We start from the raw sequence: 20,253 nt of genomic DNA, 5'->3' as shown, positions 1-20,253 counted from the left end.
AAATTTGAGAGAGAAGCACTTATTTCTTCTATTTTAAGAAATAATCAATAATCGTTCCCCATTCACACGCACTATTTTAACTGATCTCTGTTGTGTCCCCATAAAGTATTTTCAAAGGTTTTGTGAGGGAAGTACGTAGCAGAGACACATCCCAAAGATGTCTTGTTAACCACCATGTGGCTAAGGTTTGAGTTAATGTCTTAATAAATCTGTTTGTTATACAGCTCAGTTTTTATTCACGCAATCTCATCTAGCAGATAATAATTTAGTATCACTCACCACTGGCTATGCTGTTGCATAGGGATAATGCGTGTCTATAGCTATTACTCAAATTGCTGCAAATGTTATCTGTTCCTGCCCATTACTTTTTTAGAGCAGCTTTTAATTTTCAAAGCAAATTTTTGATACTTTTCTTCCAGACCATCACTAGCCACTCTGTTTCTGTGTCTCAGGTATCGTTTTGCATTTCCCAGGACAAGTGACTGTTTCAAGTACACTGTGTCTTGTGCACCTGTGTTCTGCCACCCCTAGACCTGGTGGTCCTACTGTCTTCAAGAGCCTACACAAATCCTACTGCCTTAGTGTGGCTGTAGTGCAGACCATTCACCACTGTCTCTAGTACTTCCATTCTTCAGCTCTTCTCACTTGGGTGTCCCTCAACTGATGTGTTCGCTTGGTCCATTGTCTTGCTCCAAGTGCTGTAAAATTCTCCATTTCACAAATATGTTGAAAAGAGTTCTATGTGAATATTAGGTTCTTTTTCCTTTGTTGTCTTACACTGTTTTTTGTGGTACCGTGGTATTGTGAAAACTTCCCTAAACTTCCCTAAAAAAAATCTGGTTTGTGTGTAATGATGATCTATCTACTTTTATTTATTTTTATATGTGTGAATTTGACAGGGCTTTGGTGGGAGGAGAAACTGGGTTTTGGGTGGCTTTGTTGTTGTTTTGTGTGTGTGTCTGTGGACTGGTTTTTTATGTTGCGTAGACAGGGGATGGAAGTAGATTCATTCCCCAGAATAGGTCTGAAAGTTCAGTGCGTGGTTCATATTAACTGGCATACATTCAACGGTACAGGATGAATAAAGAAAATGCTAACAATAATAAAATGATGCAGTTAAAGATGTGAATGTAGACCGAATCTTACCATGAAGTGAAGAAAAAAAGGTAATATATAGGGAATGGTTTGAGTAGAGTCAATACCAAGAATGTTCAAATCCTATCTATAAAATTTATGCAGTCAGTAAGGTGGTACTTGCTGCTGGTTTCGTTAATACCTTGAGCACTCACACATCCAGAGCTCTTTCTGAGAAGACAATGAGTGGGCTGTAGCTATCAACTGTACCACTCTGGCAAGTACAAGTGCTATAAACTTCAGATCAAATATAAAATGGTTGCATCACAACTCAAACCTGATGTAACAGATGATAAATGAAGATCAGGTTCATGACTGCTTTTGAGCAGCCCAGTCTAGTGGAAGGTGTCTTTGCACATGGCAAGGGTATTGGAATTAGGTGATAAACTTTAAGATCGTTTCCAGCTCTAAGGGTTCTGTGATAGGCAGCAAATTTTTTTGTTCCTTATGTTAATTTCTATTTCTTTCTATATGGTTTCCTGAGTCCTTCCAGTAGTTTCTACAACGTATTTAGAAATGAAGAAACTTCATAATTGTCTTGCTAAACAATGTCCACATATTACCCAAAATAAGAGTATTTTCTGCAGAACTGGTAGACATGTACATGCTGAGCACCACTGAGTATATAATGAGGTTCCTCTGGGTCTCAGTCATGACACTCCTGGAGTTTAGATTGCAGTCTGGTACAAGAGATAAATTCTGTATCTAGGTTTCCATGGCTTTTAATAATCAAGAGTTGGGGTATTTGTGTCCCATCCTCAGACTGTGTTATACTGCTGTTGTCCACCTATTTTCTAATGCTTACACTGTGCCAGTGTGGCAGGTCGCGTTAAGGGAGAAGGTGGGTTCTGCCTGAAAAGGTGCTTTTCACCTTAGGAGGTAGAGTTCCGTGTTGCTGGGAATAGAAACTAGTGCAACTACAAGGCTCTGTTCATAGCTACCTCACAATTATGCCATATTTTCATGTTGCGCCTGTGTGTTTAAATTAGGACAATGACAAATAAGTGCTTTAGCTGCTAGCCACTTCTGTCCCAGGAGGACTAACCACCACATCTAAAATGTGCTGAAGAACATTCTGTGAGGCAGTTTATTTTGCAAACATAGTAAAACATATTAGCAACAATTATATGAATAAATCTGGGGTTAGATCCAAAAAAGGAGCTTAAGTGTTGCAATACTTAGCTTTTATAAAGTTAACTTGGATCCAGAGTCCAGTATAATGATCCATGCCAACCTTCTGTATACATCTCTGTTCAGCCTTTTTCATATTATATAGTTAGATGGGTATTACTTTACTACTTCCATTTAGGATGTGGAGTTTGAACTATTCTCCTGAAAGAAGAAGTTTAAAACCCCTCTTCTCACAGTGGGACAGAGGTTGCTCTTTTCAAATGCTTAGTGTTGTTTCCCCTTCTACCAGAAGATTAAAGCTCCTCCAAAGACTTCTAGAGAAATACCCAGATTCAAATCTCCTTTTCCCAAAGACCAAAACAAGCTTCATGAACTGAAACACTTTCCCTGGTATGCCTATAGATGTCCAGGATCTGTTGCACAGATGAAATTTTAGAGGGCTGCTTCTCTTTGTATGGGGACAGGGCAAGAAAAGTGCTTCCCTCTGTCAGTAAAGGTCAGGTTTGTGACCACCTGAAGTACTTGAATGTGCCTAAGTCTGTGAGACCCAATGTCCTGAGGGAATTGGCTGATGTAGTTACCATTATCCATGATATTTAAAGAGTCATAGGAGTCAGGCGAAGCCTCAGGTGACTGGAAAAAGAGAAAAATGGGGTCCTTTTTTAAAAAGGTTTGAATGGAGGACTCTGGGAACTACTGACTTGTCAGACCCCCCTCTGTGCATGGGAAGATAATGGAACAGATCCTCCTGGAAGCTGTGCTAAGGCATGTGAATTTGAGACAGCTATGATGACTCCAATAAGGGCAAGTCCTGCCTGACCAGCCCAGCGGCCTTCTGTGATGGATTGACTTCATCAGTGAACAAGGAAAGGGCTACAGATCCATCTGCACTTCTGTAAAGCGCCCCCACCATCTCTGTTGTGGTCCCCCAAAACATCCTTCTCTGTAAATTGGAGAGACATGGATTTGGTGGGTGGACTGTTAGATGGGTAAGAGAGTGGTTGTGTGGTCCCATCCAGAGGGTAGTAGTCAACAGCTTTGAGTCCTGATGGACATCACTGACATGTGGTGTTCCTCACAGGTCTGTCTTGAGATCAGTGTTATTTAGTATCTTCATTAATGACATAGATGATGGGATCATCACCCTCAGCAAATTTGCAGCTGGCACCAAGCTGAGTGGTACAGCTGACACACTTGAAGGATGCGATGCCAGCTGGAGGGACCTGGACAAGCTCAAGGACTGGGCCCATAGGAATCTCATGAAGTTCAATTAGTCCAAGTGCAAGGTACTGCACCTGGGTTGAGGCAACCTCCAGTACCAACACAGACTGGGAGTGAACAGATTGAGAGCAGCCCTGGTGAGAAGGACTTGGGGGGTGCTGGTGGATGAGAGGCAGGACATGAGCTGGCAATGTGCCCTCACAGTCCAGAAAGCCAAACGTTCTGGGCTGCATCAAAAGCAGCATGGTCAGCAGGCTGAGAAGATGATTCTGCTCCTCTACTCCATTTTGATGAAACTCAACCTGCAGAACCTGCAGGATGGTGTCCAGTTCTGACATCCCTAGCACAGGAAGGACATAGACCTGTTGGAGCAAGTCCAGGGGAGAGCCACCAAGATGATTAGAGGGCTGGAGCACCTCTCTTATGAGGAAAGTGCAAGAGAACTGGGTTTGTTCAACCTGGAAAAGAGAAGGCTCTGTGGTGATATTGGTAGGTAATTGTGGCAATCCAGTACCTGAAGGGAGCCTATAAGATGGAGAAGAACTATTTACAAGAACATGTAGTGACAGGACAAGGGGGAATGGATTCAAACTGAAAGAGAAGATTAGATATTAGGAAGAAGTTCTTTACTGTGAAGCACTGGAAGAGATTGCCCAGGGACACTGTGAGGGCCTCATCCTTGGAAGTGTTCAAGGCCAGGCTGGATAGGGCTCTGAGCAGCCTAGTCTCATGGAAGGTGACCCTGGAACTGAGTGATCTTTAAGGTGCCTTCCAACCCAAACAATTCTATGATTCTATGACCTGAATCATCTGGTCTTATCATCTGGATCTGAAAGGAACAGTGAATGAGGTAGCTGAAGGCTACTGAACAGTAGAGTAGCAGGCAAGCATCTTCCATCCTGGTCATTCTTGTGTTTTTCAACTGAAAGAATAAAAAAAAAATGTTGGTGGCACTCCAATGTTGCGTATTTAAGTCCTGGTGTAACTCTTCCCGAGTTGTGTAGGAAAGCCCATCTGCTACTAATGATGTGCTGCATGGACAAACATCACTGTTAAGCTACTCTGACAGGAAGACCTATGAATCATTTGAGATCTAGCTTTTCCAAACACTTAGATTAATGTGCCATCTAAATAAAAAAAACTATTGGGAATAGAATCATGTGCAGGAACTGAATTTCAAGGCAGGCAGCAGATGTTCTTGCTAATATCTGTCCTCCAGAAAACCCCATCTGAAGAATGACTCGTTATTGCCCAAGTCAAGATTCCTGAAGAAGTTTGCATTTTCATAAGGAAGGAAGATGCTTCTTTCAGCCTGTTTTTATTTTCAGAAATGTGGAAAAAGGCAACACAGAAATACAAGTGGGATAAATTTTCTTTTTCCTTGTGATATGAAGTTTAAATCTTCCTGCAAGACTTGTAATGTTTATGTCCTTTTTATCATTACCAAGATTAGGATAGCAACAAGGAGTGTTTATGGGGGAAGATATATTCTTTTCCACTGTAGAAGTGCTGAGCAGCTCTTGATAGCATCTGAAAGAAACAAAAAAATTAATTAAAAAAACTATTGATGAAGTTTCCTGACAGTCCTGTTCATAATGCAGTGTTATATGTCACAGATATCACTTTCCTCAGGCACAGGAATGGTCTTTCTGAAGCTCCTTCAATTGCTGTTCAGTCTAGATGGTTCTTCTGTTGCCAGCCTATGGGCAAATGTTGACAGACCACATTGCTGCTCAGTTTTGTTTGAAAGGTTATCAGAAGAGTGAATGACCACTAATGTCTTAATTAGGCTGTAATTAGGACACTGGAGCTTAACCATTCTCTGAAATGAATTTGAGATGTTTTAGGTTTTATTTCCTTTTTCTACATTACTTTTGTCTTTAAATATTTATTTGCATGCTTTACCTATCTACAGTTCTCTGTTGGGCCAGGTATTTTCCTCATCTACACAGGCCTCCTTGCAGGCACCAGCTCAACCTGTTTCTATATTACTGTGCTTGAGTCTCTCCTAGGACACAGATGGGTTTGGGATACCTCCATGGGAAGAGAATTGTGTCCCTTGGAGCATGCAGAGGGTTTGGAGACCCTCGTACCTTGCAAGGAGTGGTGAAGTTCCTTGGTGCACATAGAAGGGAGGTTGAAGTTCTTTTTTTTGCACATAAAAAGGTGTTTCAAATCCCTCTTAGTGTTTGAAATGATAGAAAATAAATCCAGTATATATACTGGGGGACACCCTCAGCCAAGATTGTGCAAAATTAAGAGAAATGGTTTAGTACAGTAGAATTTTGCAAAGACCATGCAATAGTGTCATGCCAGGAAGATCAACCAGCTGTAACCTGGTCTGCTCATTTAGCAGGACACTGGCCATCACAAACCTCTAACATTTGCAGTTTAGTAGTTTATGTCTTTGTAGACCAGGCAGCCCCTCACATAAATGGATATTTCAAGAAGCATATGGCAGTGTGGCAGGGACCAGGACAGCTGTGGGACTGTTGGTGACAGCACAGTCTGAACAGAGGCCATAATGAAGTTCCCATGTCCAGTCACACACAGACACACACACACACACAGACACACACACACACACACACACAAAAGTATGGTATTTTCTTGGGAATTGTGGGATTTTGTTGGCCATGGATTCCTAGGTGTGCTGGTTTTGCTTGGGGTAGAGTTAATTTTCTTCGCAGTGGCTACTGTGGGGCTGTGTTTTGGATTTGTGCAGAATACAGTATTGATAACTTGGCTGGGGTTAAACCACAAGAGTCCTTTTTGGCACCCAGTGTGGTACTTGAAAGGTTTGAGATATGACAGATTTGATTGGGATGTGCTAGACTGAATTTATACCTTTTAGTGCTGTTTAGCTAGTAATGAGCAGGCTCCTGTTCTTGCCACGGGGCTTGCTTTCCTGACTGTTAGAGTCTGGTGTTTGTTAGTGGCTGCTTTTTCTTTAGATGCTTACTGTGGTGCTGCACTGCTGGTTACCTCACTGATTTGTGCCTGGGAACATTCTGATAACAGCCATGGGGATGCATCAGTGTTAGCAGATGGCCAGGGTACTGCTGCTGTTCCTGTGCTGCTGTACCGGACAGGCTGGAATCCCAGCATAAAATTAAGTTGCCAGGACTGTGACATGTGGATGAGTCTGTGGAGGATGCCACATTGGAGAAGATGGATGCTTGATGGAGAATGTGACATGTGACTCCACAAAAAGCCCGTACTACAGTAGGTTTTGCTGGCATAATTTGTGACCCCAGGGCAGATCCATGCTGGAGCAGGATCCCTTGCAGCCTTTGGTGCAGACCACGTGGAGCAGGCTGTCCCCCTGAAGTCCATGGAGTACTATGAAGTAGAGTATACTAATAGTGCACTCTAGCAGGAACCCCTTGTTGCAGCCAGACTGGGATCAAGGGGAGAAGTTGATAGTAATATTAAACCAGATAATCTGGCCCAAAATTACCAGGGGTAGAGATTGTAATGGATAGACCTTTAAATTGTTGTAAGCCATGATTTGAGTTGTATTTTACAGGAATTCCTACAGCAGGAACTCAAACCAGTGGAGGGGAAACCTTACAAGAAGCAGTTGCAGTGCAGCAGTGACATGACCTGAGATTACTTTGGTGCCCAGTAACTCCAAGCAACACATCACCTTTGCTGTCCTGAGTGACCAACAGAACAGATGGAGCCCAAAGTCATGGACTAGATGAATTCAACAGACATTCTGATATGTTAAGGATAGGTTCAGGTAACTAACTAAGTCTCTGATTGAGGCAAGCAAGAACACAGAAATAGAGCCTATTCCATGGGGCCCACAGAGAGAACAATCTTTAAAGCTATAAAAGTGTCTGCTCCTGCTCTTGGGCTCCCAGATTAATTAATTAATCTGTCTGTACTTAAACATAAAGCAATAGCTAGTGGAGTGGTAATGCATAATTTAGGATCCATTGGAGACCAGTTGCATGTTACTCAGTTCGACTAGATCAACTAGTTGCAGCAGGAGCACCAGACTGTAACAAGTCAGTGAAAGCAGTAGCAACAATATTAGAAAAGAACTACCCCCTTATCCTGGGACATCCTGTAAAAGTCCATGTCCCATGAAATGGAAATACTAGTGAGACAATATTTAAAAACTGATAAAATACCAAACATTTTACTACTTACAAATTATTGTTGAAATATGTGGGTCTACTGTATCCATGGTTTTTTTGTATGCAAAGGTACTAAAAAATAGATTTAAAATTTAATATCAGTAACCTGAAGTATAATGGTTACTTCAGCCCAGACAAAGGCTAAAAATATTAAAAGGCAAAAACATGGAAGAATTATCTATTTTGTTTTTAAAAACACACTTAAAATGAAGAGATGATAGCAAATTTAATCTGCTATAGCTGACATAATTCTCCAATACAATCTCCAAATTTAATTTCAGTGAAGTGTTAGTAAAAGTAATGCCTTCTGCAGATTCAGACCTGTATGACTGAAATTATCTACTGATGACAACAAAGAGTAACTTAACCAAATATGATTTCTGTAAACAGTTCTTTAAATTAAGGATAGAAAAAATACATGTTAAACTGGCTTTGGACAACATTTTATTGGATGTTGCTTACTATTAGCATGGCTTATGCCCTTCCAAGTAAGTATCAGCATAGACTTTAGAGTCCTTTTGAATGCACTTCTTTCTTTAGATAGACACGTTCTTCATGTCACAATTTGATGACTGCTGGGAGATGCAGCAAGGCCATAGAGCCTGAACAGTAAAGAAAGAATGTAAATAAGAGGTGAACATCCAATCATATGTGAAGGCTAGCGGTAAATTATAGGTAACAGAGCTAAGAATAGTTCTGGTATGTAAGATTCTGTGGACAGTGTGTGAGTGGGCTGTATGAGAACAAGATGTAATATATACTGGACGAACCAATAAAAGCTGAATGTAGGCCATCATCATAAGGGGCCCAGTTTTTATTTCATGGTTGTCATTACAACGACAGATGACTTCTGATATATTGCTAAGGTGAAAATATGCCTACTGCTGAATATATGGCATGATGAGTGTTAACAGTATGCACCCAAGCTTTGAAGCCACAATGGGCACATAGATATGAACTAATCAGATGTAACACCTTGCGTCTAATGCCTTTACCTAACGATGGAGATCATCATCAATATGAGCAAATTATACGCATCCCAAGTAAAACATAGACTGATTTAACTGATGATCCCTCACATAACCCAGATCTAGTTCTAATTGCAGATGGCCCACTCAGAGTCTACAAGGACAGCAACAGTCTGAGTATGCTGGGGACAGGTAATAGAAGCGTACACTTCCTAGTTAGGATGAGAGTACAAGGAGCAGAACTAGTAGCTTTGAGATGTGCAGCACATCTGGGAAAACAGAAGTTAGTTAGCCTCTATACAAATCAGACACAAGTGCCAATTTTACAGTGAACATAATCAAATGGTTGTATGAGAGTGGGGATGGAGAAAAAATAGCATATACCATGTTGCCTACAATCTTCAGGTCAAGCAGAATGGATGAATAGGACACTAAAAAAAAAAAAAAGATAGCAAAAATACGTACAGGCACTAACCTGAAATGGCCAGAAACCTTACGCTGGGCTCTTTGGGATGTCTGGAATACTCTGAGACAACATGTAGAACTAAAACAAGCAAAAAGTCTCTTTGAGAGGCACTTAGCTACACCAGGGACTTGCATCCCAGCTAAGATCAGGCTTGAAGGGTAGAGGAAGTACGCACAAAAGGTTCAGCCCAGCCCACCTGAAATACAAGTACAAGATGTACAACTCAGACGATGAAGGGTTAGTCGAGATACTTTCTTGAAAATCCAATTTTGCTGTTAAAGCTTTGGGTAAGAATAACCATTCTCACATTAAATGAGTTTAGTGAGTGATCAAACAGTTGGTCAATAACTTGAGAATCTTTCATGGTAGTATCTAGATAAAAATTTATACCCTATGATAACCTTGTTAGCTTTAACCCTGCTATGTTTATCTCCTACAGTAATGTTATAAGATAAATGGTTAAATGCCTTGAAAGATGCATTTTTCCTTTTTGCTGTGACAGTCTTCTCAGCCTAAATCATAATCTTTGTCACTGGTAAAATATTCTATATGAAGGGCAGTGGATAAATGCCTTGAAATTTGTTGTTGTTGTTGTTGTTGTTTACTTTTTGTTTGTTTTCTTTTCCCTTTCTTTTAGTATATTAGCAGGTACACTCAGTTAAAAGAAAAGGGAGGATTGTTGAGGAATATGTCTAGTCCAGGTAGCTGGACTTGAAAGATGCAGACTGAGAAGCAGATTGAAATGCAGATTCAGCTCTGGGTGGGAGTCTGAGACAAAAGGCTTTGAACTGCCACCCTTTGGGACAACAAAGGGCATGAAGACCGGTGACCCTAGCCAGTTGAAAACACACCGAGAGACACAGCAGGAGCCAGGAATTGCCAACCTTTTGGATAATCAAGCAGATGACAGTGATGCCAGCCAAGTGGGCAGACAGAGAGAGAGGTGCAGGAGCAGAGGGCTCGTGAGGAAGAGCAAGACTTGAGAACACTTGGACTGTGAGGGTTTAAAAGTCCAGGGATTCCTTTGTTTGGGATTGCTCCTCAGAGGTACCAGTTCGAGCTGTTTCTGTTACTGCATAGTGAAAAAATGGCTTTATAGAATGAGACATCTGAGACTCTGCCATGGGAAAACTGGGGTCGAACTGGTAAGGAGATCTAGTCTGACTGTGAGAGTGTGGGATGTGTAAGAGTCCAGCGGGGACCCTTCAGGTCATTGAAGCCTCCCACTCTGAAGGGGCTTCAGTCCCAGTAGTGAAATTCTCTGGCTTTGGGAGTGTGATTCAGAGAGTTTCTTGAACAGACTGCCAAGTTTCCTTAACAAACTTATCATCTTCAGTGCTTCCCTTTTGTCACTTTACTTTCAAGTTACTTGCTTCATTTAAGTGGCATCACTTTGTCGTGTGTGGCTAGCACAAATGAACCTGTTTCAGTATGAAAAGATGAGCACACTGTGTCTGGGTAGACAAAAAGCACAAAAATCCTGGAGTTAATTAATTTGAGTTAATTCTGAAGAGCAAATTCCCCTGCACTTTCCCCTTCAGCCTCTAAGCTGAAGTTTCCATGCTGTTAACTGAAAATTATATATGAAAAGGTGGGGTTGATCTTGGTTTATGTTTTTGTTTTACTTTTACTTTCACAGATGACTGTGAATGCAACAGTTCTCTTAAAAAGAGTGAAAACTTGTGGTCTTTTGTATTTTGATCATATAAGTATTACAAAAATTCTGATATGCTAACATGGGCCTTACCCTGCGCCTCTGTTCATAGCAGTGAGATATTGTATTTAGTTTGCATTGAGTTGGTGCAGTTTAGAGTAGATGAGACATCTTTCTGAATTGGAATGTTATTTTTTAGTGACTTACTTTTTAGCTTTAACAAAAAAATCACATAGAAAACAAATTGAAAAATAGGATATTTAAAAAAATACCTATTTTCCAGAACATTTATTAACCTAATTTGATCTTTCATCCAAGTAGATATTAATATATCTCTAGTCGTAAGTATTGAGTAAATGAAAAGTCAAAAACATTTTTCTTGTTCTTCTTGATGGAAAGGTACTAACCAATAACTGAAAATGCAACATGAGGGAATGCAATGAAGAGAGAAAATAATTTTACAAATATTCAGTAAATTCTAATCTGTTCTTTGAAAGGTAATTAATACTTTGTAAATAATGACTCTATGCCTGCACACCTAAAAAAGTAGATCTCTTTCATGCATATGAGGCCTTTGAACTGTGTGTGCTAGTTATTAGACTGTAGTTTGTCTTCTCTGTAAAAGCTAAAGTACACTCAGCTGGGAATTTAGCATCGGTAAATCATAAGTAATATCCTGGAAGAACATAAACACTTCTTTTGTCTTGCTATAACCATAAGAAACTGTTAAAGTCTTTTATGTAACCATCCAGTTGAAATAGGAGGTGTCCATCACATAGAATCTCATCATTATTGAAAACAAAGACAGTTTTTACTATTCTTTAAAGAAAGATGATTTTCTTTAGAAGAATAACCAGACAGGTAAGAGAAAGCTTAAGGAGTCACCAGGCACAGAGACATTGCTGGCTTAGCTCTAAAGAAAAATAAAAAAAGGAACTGTGCTTTAAATGCTACTTAAGTGAAGAATATCTCAGAGCTTTTCATCATGCTGATAACTTCAATAGAGGTGATTACCACCCGTTGTCCTAGTAGCAGTAATAAACAGTGAATACTGTGATAGAGCTCAGTTTAAAGGCAGTAACCATGCTGCTTGTATTTTTGTACCATAGCAAGTAAAAGACTTAGATGAAACGGTTGAAGACCTTGTCTTAGCATTGATGAAAGATGAATGGAAAGCTTCCTATTTGCATTAGGGGAGATCTGCAATATCTAATTTTGCAACCTACTGCATACTAACAAGTGCAGAAGCAAAGAGTGAAAATGCTCTACACTCCAAGGCAACATAATCTATTCTGAATAAAGACTTAACAGCCCTGTTCCTTTGTACCTGATTTATATTCAGCGCCCTTGTCATTTTTTCTGGTTCTTCTATGTGAGCAGAGGGAGAGGAAACAAGTGTCTGAGTGTGCACTTCCATTGCCAAGTGCTAGAGGTAAACCACAGGAATGCAATTATTTACCTTAAAATTTCATGAAGAAAATTCTTCTCTTATCACAGCTCAACACTTGAATTTAATAACCTATGCCTCACATGAACAGTTTACTCAGCATCAGGTCTGGCTTTCTCAGTGGAGAGTGTTTTCAGTTAACTCTGTGCAAGAAGATACACAAATGTGCTTCATATTTAAGTTGAAGTCTAAAAACCTCAGGTAAAAAGGAAACAACTACTCCAACATTGGATTCATGTATTTCTAGGAACTGCTACAAGCAGAAAGCAACAGTAGTTTTGTCCACATAACTGACAGGGCAATTTCATGCTGACTGCCATGTCTTTCCATAGGAAGGATTCAGAGAACCCTTAATCACCTACTAATTAATTTGTGTTTCTGAGAGACAAGGGTGGGTCTTGAAGTTGTATCAGGGACTATTGCATTTAAATACATTTCACAACACGCAGCTTCTAGACAAACTAGAATGAATTTTCCTAGTTAGACATCTGCTATATGTTCCTTAAAAACCTATATATAGTCCTCAGCAAATATAGTCCTCAGCAGGGAGGAGAAGAAAAGTACCTACTTGGTATTTTCAAAGTATGAGGAACTCTAGGTAGCAATAAGTTGCCAAAAAAAAAAAAAAAGTATGGTGGTAATATCCTTCATATCCTAATCAACATTAATCTTGGAATTTTCAGCACCAAAGATTGGTAGACAACTTCACATCTAGATCAGAGTAGTACAGGATTCGTTTCTGAAATTTAAGTGTACCTATAGTGATGACAAAGTCTTTTAATACTTTTGTTAATTCAGCCATTAGTTTTTGTTTCTTTTTGCCTAATTTATGCCAGTTCAAATGTAACATTTTCTATTTCCAGTCACTCCTACCACCCACTCCCACACTCAGAAACACTTCTTGCCTTTTTATCATGTACCTAGTCACTGGGCCTGATTCTTCAAATGTACTGCTTATTACACTTGCTTCAATAGTGAAGTGACAGTTTGAGAATAGAAACTACTGTTGCAGGACACAAGTTCTTTTTTTTCCAGAATAGAAACATCCGCAGTGTTTAAAACAGAGCACCGCAGTAATACCATTGCTGGATGTAAGGGCATTGCCAGAGATTGCTTCCCTAGGACCTGCACGTGGCATATGCACTTCTGCTGTGCTGCATAGACTTGTATTTTCACTAGCCCTTTGAGACTGGGTACAAAACAGGGACACAAAACCTTGTGTGCCTAACTGTTCACCTTGTCTTTCCTGTCGCTTAGTGGGCTCACTTAATATGGTAATCCCATTACCCATGCGAAAAGGCTCACCAGATTGTGTATAATGGGTGAGTTTTGTCTGTCTTCTTCATGTTACCTTACTGCCTGGGCATAATTTATTCATTCTAGCCTTAAAATAGGGACTTTTTGATTAGAAAATAAGCAAACAACCAAACCCCAAGTGGGAACTCATTTGAAGACAGAGTTCTGCAGTTCAGCTGAGCTAAATTACTTTTATTGTGATGAAGTTTTGGAGTAAAACTGCTACTGTCCTTCTTGTTTGTTTAGTAGGAATAGTATGAAGAGAAATTATGATATATGAGTGTTACCTTCATGTAATAGTTTTTTTATTTCCCTGTTAAATATTTATTTTCCAGTCTGTTAGTCCACTGCTTATCACTTTCAAGCTGAGCATTCTGCAAGTTCACAATTATGCTATCAGTTCCTCTGTTATATCAGGATCTTCGTCAGTGGTTAAAACATATCTGTAATGTTTCTAAAGGAGGCACTGTAGTCCCATTTGCTCAGGGTTAGGTACTGGAAAGACAGCTGGGCTCCCATTGAATATTTTTCCTACACAGATTTTTATTTAAGTGTTTATTTCCAAATCTCTCTAGTCTTCCAGTGATTATAATAATCATGTCATAAATCTTTGCAAAGTACTTTGAGGCAAAGGGTGGGTAGGTTCCTCAAGATGCTGTCTTACTTATTTTTTTCTTCTCATTCCTCTTATTTATTCACTTTCTGACATCACTGTCTCTGGGAATCTGCTTATAGTGCCAAGTTTGTTTAGTAAGAATGGCCAGGGGAAAAAAAGTGTGTTTAAAGTAACCTGAAATGCCAGAAGGCGGCCTTTGTAATAAATGATGCTCTTCCATGAAAAGACCATAATCACAGATTTTAAGAGTAGATGCCAGATCTTATATTACATCATTCTTATCTGCTGGGGTGGAGTTGATTTTCTTCTTAGTAGCCTGTATGGGACTGTGTTTTCAACTTGTGCTGCAAACAGTCATGATAATACAGGGATGTTTTTGTCATCACTGAGCAGCACTTGCATGAAGTTAAGGTCTTTTCTGCTCCTCACACCAGAGAGCAGGATTGGGGGCACAAGAAGTTAATGAAGGGGGACAGATGGGACAACTGACCCAAACTGAACACAGGGATATTCTATACCACATGACATAATGCTCAGCACATAAAGTTGGGAAAGAAGAAAGAAGAAAGAAGAAAGAAGAAAGAAGAAAGAAGAAAGACATTCAGAGCAACACTTTTCTTCCCAAGTTAGGTGTGATGGAGCCTTGCTTTCCTAGGGATGACTGAAAACCTGCCCGCCCCTTGGAATTGGTGGATACATCCCTTGTTTTGCTTTGCTTTCATGTGCAGCTTTGTCTTTACCTATTAAACTGTCCGCATGTCACCCTGTGAGTTTCCTCACTTTTCCCATTCTCTCCCTGTCATAGTTCTGATTTTAGACAGGAATTTTGTCTTTCCTTTCCCCTTCCCCCCCCCTCCCTGCGTGTGTGCTGTTAATGAGCTATCAGATAGACAAAGGAGTTGGCCTGAGCCCTAAATGGCCGAGAGATTAATCTCCTAGCAACGAAGGGGAAGGAGGTGGGGTTTGGGGGGCTGGAGCTCAGCTCGGGAGCGGGAGGAGGAGGAGGCTGCAGCACGGAGGAGAGACGGGCTGGTTTCTTCTTTGTCTTTTCCTGTCGGAGAAGAGTTTTTACTGCTGTTTCTCTGCGCAGCTGTTTGCTAATTGCAAGCTTGGCACACCGCGAAATCTTCACCAACTGAAAATCTGACCCGACGACGCCCCCTGCTGACTGTGGCTGGAACTGCACCAAAGGGTGCTAAAAATTGAACTATTTGATTTTCTTTTTGCCGGTTTTGTTGGTTTTGTTCTTGAAGGAGATTATTGGTGGGTATAGGGGTATTGCTTTGTTGTTTTACTTGGTTTTTTTTCGTGTTCCTGTTAATGTGCACACACCTTTTAATAAAGGGCTGTTATTTTTTCCCTTTTCCATAATTTGTTTTCCTTCAATCGGAGCCTCTTAATTTCGGATTTATAATTGCTAGAAAAGGAAGTTTGGGTCTTTTTCTCCTAATCCATCCTCAGCAAAAGACCTTTGTCTCATTTAAACTGGGACACTCCCCCATCCCACCAAGGGGGAGTGAGTGAGTGGCTGCGTGGGGCTGAGCTGCCAGATGGGAACAAAGCACAACACTACTGCATTATTGTTCCATGAATTCCCTAAGCAGTGAAATTACTGGCAGGTGTGTAACAGTTATTAATATAATAAATAAATGAGTCCCATAGGGACTACGGTGAACACCAGTATGGTGAGTAACGAATGTGTCTTTATTCAAATAGTCACAGCTTAAATAGTAGTTTCAAATACTGCTACATCACACAGGTAACTTCCTAAGCCAATCCCATACAAGCATTCCAGAAAGCATGTGCGACAGAGTCTTAGAACTCCAATTCCCAGAATCCCTCTGCAGCACCTGGTATAGCCACACCCCACATCTCCCCCATTTTTAATAACAACAAGATACAGAACAGTGCAAATTCAAAAAACAACAGTGCAATTGTTAACAAAACATTCTTCACTTGACTTATTTCTTATTTAAACCTTATATCTAAGAGTTCTACACAATAACAAAACTTTATTAATGAAAATTTACCTAAGAGTTTCATATGACTGAGTAGCACAAAAACCTTTGTTACCTGAGGGTCTAGATATGATTGGGGAAAACTTACTTTTTTATTGGAGAAAGGGTTTAGTGGAGGAATATCTTGTTTTGAGTTGTCTCTTATTAACGTGATGTGGTTAGAGGTAGTGTTTGTTTCAGATCTATTGCATAAGGTGCATATGGTTGTCGTATATTCATACATTCACACAATCTCTCTCCCATTCATTTGGTGGCCACCGCATTCTCTCTTCATTCATGCATATTTGCAACTTAACAATTCTTAAATGAAACCTGTTTGATTCAGCACTTACTTAATCACATGCAAATTGTTACCCTGTATACCCCCTTTTTTGTAGTTAACATTGAAAATTAATTAATTTGAAGGTATAATACTGGTAAGTAGCATGCACATTCCTGAGTGGAGTTAGAAAAATGAATAGGTAAGTTACTATTACAATCTGTTACTTAATAACAATAGAAATCTTGAAGATGCTAATTACATTACTTAAACAAAATAGTTATAACATTTAAACTTATCTAGATGCATTTAAGAACTTAAATATCTTAAACAATACTTAGTAAACCTTATTATTAGTAATTTAAACAATGCTACAGGGAAATTAGAAACTTAAAAGTGTATCAATAAGGCAATGTTGAATTCTTCTCCCTTACTAATATAAACACAAAAACTAAAGATAGTTAACTAAAAGATTTACGTGTAAAACATGTAAAAACAGTTAGTACATTTAGTGTTTGCATAGCTTCCGCCCCGGCCTGGGCCGCTGCCCCCCGCCTCACGGGGGTGGTGGTGTCGCTGTTTATGTTCCCGAGGGAGCCGGAGGCGCTGCGGCCACAGCGTGGTCTGCTCACGGGGGAGGCCATGCCGCTGGTCGCTGCCACCGGGCCTTGGTTCGGCTTAGCGGTTTCTGTGTTCATTAGGGCCCGGCCCCCGCGCCCCCGGGGCGGGTGAGCGGCGTCGCCGCTCTGTGCCGTGTGTGCGGTTGTCCCGGGCTGCGCTGCTGCTGGCCTGGCTGTCCCTGGCGGGGCACGGAGAGCAGCCGCCCCTTGGAACCCCACCGGCCGTCAGGGCCGCCACTGGAGCCTCCCGCTTGTAGACGGGGAACACCAAGGCCGGGCCCACATATTTGGGCACGGCACCACCCTGCTCCGTGTGGTCGCTGCTGGTGGCAGGGCTGCTTGCGGGCCCTGGGGCGGTAGCGAATGGTGCCTGCTTCTGCAGTTTCTCGATGACCACCTGCTCCAGCTTCTTGTGGGACGAGAAGTCGAGTTACTGAGTATGTTGTCTCTGGGGTTGTTGCTGTCGCTCCCTGCAGCCATTGGTGAGGGGGGGGCTGAGGCTGCATTGTTTCCAGGTGCAGGTTTCCTTTGTTGTCCATTGTCTACCTGCAGTTCCGCAGGGCCGCATGCTGTCTCGTCCTTGGCTTGTCTCGCCGCAGCCGCAGAGCACCTCATCTACCCCGCGCTCCGTGCCCTCAGGTCTCCCTCCCAGTCGACCTGGAGCCAGCCGCGGTGCACTGCCGTGGAGGAAATGTGCCTGGCCACGGTCGGCCACCAGCCAGGCAGCGGTCCCCACGCCAGCCCACCCCCACGGAGACTGGAGTTCAGGGGTTGGCGGGGCGGGCGGCAAGCACGTGGCCGGGGCACAGGTACAATGCACGCCCAGCGCACGAGTCCAGTCGTGCCAGGGTGTCCCCGGGCTGCAGATGGTGCTCCTGAGGGGCCCCCCTGGCCCCGCCGCTCCCCACCATGGCCCAGGGGGGGTGTCCCAGCCCGGTCCCCATGGCTGTCAAGCACCCCGAGACGCCCCGTCATGGCGTCTGGTATTGTGGGCGTGTAGTTTTTCAGTTGTATCAGAAAGTTCACGAGCGGCGTGGTGGATACTGCGGGCTTCAAGTTGCCGCTGGCCACGGGCGGGACGTACATGCTGTTGTACACGGCCCTGTCTGGGGGAGCGGCCACAGCCGCGGACACTGGCACGGATTTCCTTCTGCCGGCCGCGCCGCCCTTGGCGCCCTGCACTGCCCCAGCCTCCCCGCCCCGCGCTGCTTCGGGCGCAGTGCGGCCCTTAGCGGCCGGGCTGGGCTTGTTGCTCTCGGTGGGCGCGGGCGGGGCCATCGCAGCGGGCACGAGGTCCACATCAGCGCTGCCGCTCATGATCCTGGTTCCATTCTCGGAGCCGCCCGCTTCTTCGCTCTCAGTTTCGAGTGGCTTCATCCCACTCTATCTTTTTTAAACATCATGCCTCTGTTGCTGGTAGGCACAGCAGTTGCTGCCCGGCTACCGGCTCTCGGCGTGGACCACGCTCTGTCCATGCCTCCAGCAGAGGCAGTCTACAAAATGGTCATGAGACAGGAAGAGACGGCACCACCTCCTGCTCCCGGCGTGGGCAACATGGCGCCGCCCATGCTCCCACGTGGTCGCCACACGTTTGCAAGTTTGCAATGGCCCGGGAATTTAAAGTCTGTTTCTCCTTGCCAGCCACCCATCTTGCGACACGCACCTTTCTCCCAAGACCCATGCATCCGCGAAAATTTAGCATAAAAAGGTACATTTCAAGGTCCCTTCTCCGTGTTCCCGGCACTCCCCTCCCCTTCCCTTCCACATGGTAACACTATGTGGAGGTCTCTGCCTGGGCATGTCTGTGGGGAGGGGAGACTCAGGGTTTCCCTTTGTGGACGAGTTTTTCTGCGTGGGTTTTAAAATGTCCACTTTCTTTACTTCTGCTTTCTTTTTGTTTCTCCACCCCTCTTTCCAAGCAGTTTCACTAAGAACTGTAAATATTAGCAGTCCTAAAACAGTTATCTTCATTAATTTTAAAGGTCCACTTATTTTATGTCTGTTAACTTGTCTCCAAAGTCTTTTCAATATTAAGCTTAAGGCTTTTGCAATATTCTGTGGTTCACGTGAATGAAAAGTTTCCATTTTTTCACTCTTTTTTTCTTTTTCTATTTTTTTTCTTTTTTCCCGTCCTCTCACCTGGGACAATGTTTTTCTTTTCCTTTTTTGTTTCTTCTTTCTTCTCTGTTCCCGAGAGATGTTCTCTCCAAACGGAGGTGATTTCCTACTGAGATTTTCAGGCCTTTACTTCGAGCTCAATCGCGGTTCCTCCGCAGACGCCCATCAGAGTTTCCTTTCCTCTGGTACCTGGCATTTATGACTTTTTCACTGTGGGCGTCCTTCAACTTATATTAAAGTTGGTACCTGACACCTGTCCGTAATTTTTCCTGGTTCAGGATAATTTTGGGTCCCTGTTACGGGCGCCAAATGTAACAGTTATTAATATAATAAATAAATGAGTCCCATAGGGACTACGGTGAACACCAGTATGGTGAGTAACGAATGTGTCTTTATTCAAATAGTCACAGCTTAAATAGTAGTTTCAAATACTGCTATGTCCCACAGGTAACTTCCTAAGTCAATCCCATACAAGCATTCCAGAGAGCATGTGCGACAGAGTCTTAGAACTCCAATTCCCAGAATCCCTCTGCAGCACCTGGTATAGCCACACCCCACACAGGTGTACATACTGGTAAGTATAAGTAGTGTCACTAGGCCATATCCATGGCCCATGAAGACCTCCATGCTAAGACACAGAGAAACAAGGAATGGCAATTCCTGAGAGCTCACTTTTCAAAATATACCCACATTTCTCCTAGGCAACGTCATACCTATCATGCTACACTGCTCAGTGAGATAAATATATTGAATATACTGGATATTGTTTGGAAGCCATTAGTATGCAGAAAGATTATAGGAATAATCAAATTTGCTTCCTAACTGAATTACATTGTATTAAGAAAAACACAATCATTTCTGTTTCAACCACAAATGTATTAGCGCTAATGAAAACTCCAGGGCAGCTTTTAGCAATTTCATTACAGACTACCTTGGAACATGATAGTTCAATTAATCTCTGCAGTGCCACATTGCATTCTTAACTTTTCTTTCTGACAAGTTTCACTGAAATAATTGTGTTTGATATGCAAGTTTTAGGTAGTTTAAACAGGAATGGAATATGATAGGAGCTCAAATGGCTAAAAGCAAATGGGCCTGATTTAAAATATCTCCCTTCAAGTCCTCTTATAATGCATTCCTGCCAAAAATTCCTGTTG

The 20,253-nt window shown here is 42.1% G+C and overlaps 1 protein-coding gene across 1 annotated transcript; it reads right to left on the bottom strand.

The window, feature by feature from the left end:
- Positions 1-17,593: 17,593 nt before the first annotated feature.
- On the bottom strand, positions 17,594-18,295 carry LOC114056041 (translation initiation factor IF-2-like). The gene has a single exon (XM_027880859.1). It carries the CDS (start codon positions 18,293-18,295, stop codon positions 17,594-17,596), a length of 702 nt encoding a protein of 233 aa, XP_027736660.1.
- Between the last annotated feature and the right edge of the window lie 1,958 nt (positions 18,296-20,253).

Source organism: Empidonax traillii, unplaced genomic scaffold, assembly GCF_003031625.1.
Source record: "Empidonax traillii isolate 1590-97213 ecotype Southwest subspecies unplaced genomic scaffold, ASM303162v1 scaffold77:size1270838, whole genome shotgun sequence".
In the NCBI taxonomy this organism is placed as follows: domain Eukaryota; kingdom Metazoa; phylum Chordata; class Aves; order Passeriformes; family Tyrannidae; genus Empidonax; species Empidonax traillii.
Note: the sequence above shows the minus strand (reverse complement) of the source record. Positions and strands in the feature narration are given on the sequence as shown.

Excerpts from the sequence above, each read along its gene's own strand:
- LOC114056041 (XM_027880859.1), bottom strand. The coding sequence starts at position 18,295 with ATGAGCGGCAGCGCTGATGTGGACCTCGTGCCCGCTGCGATGGCCCCG.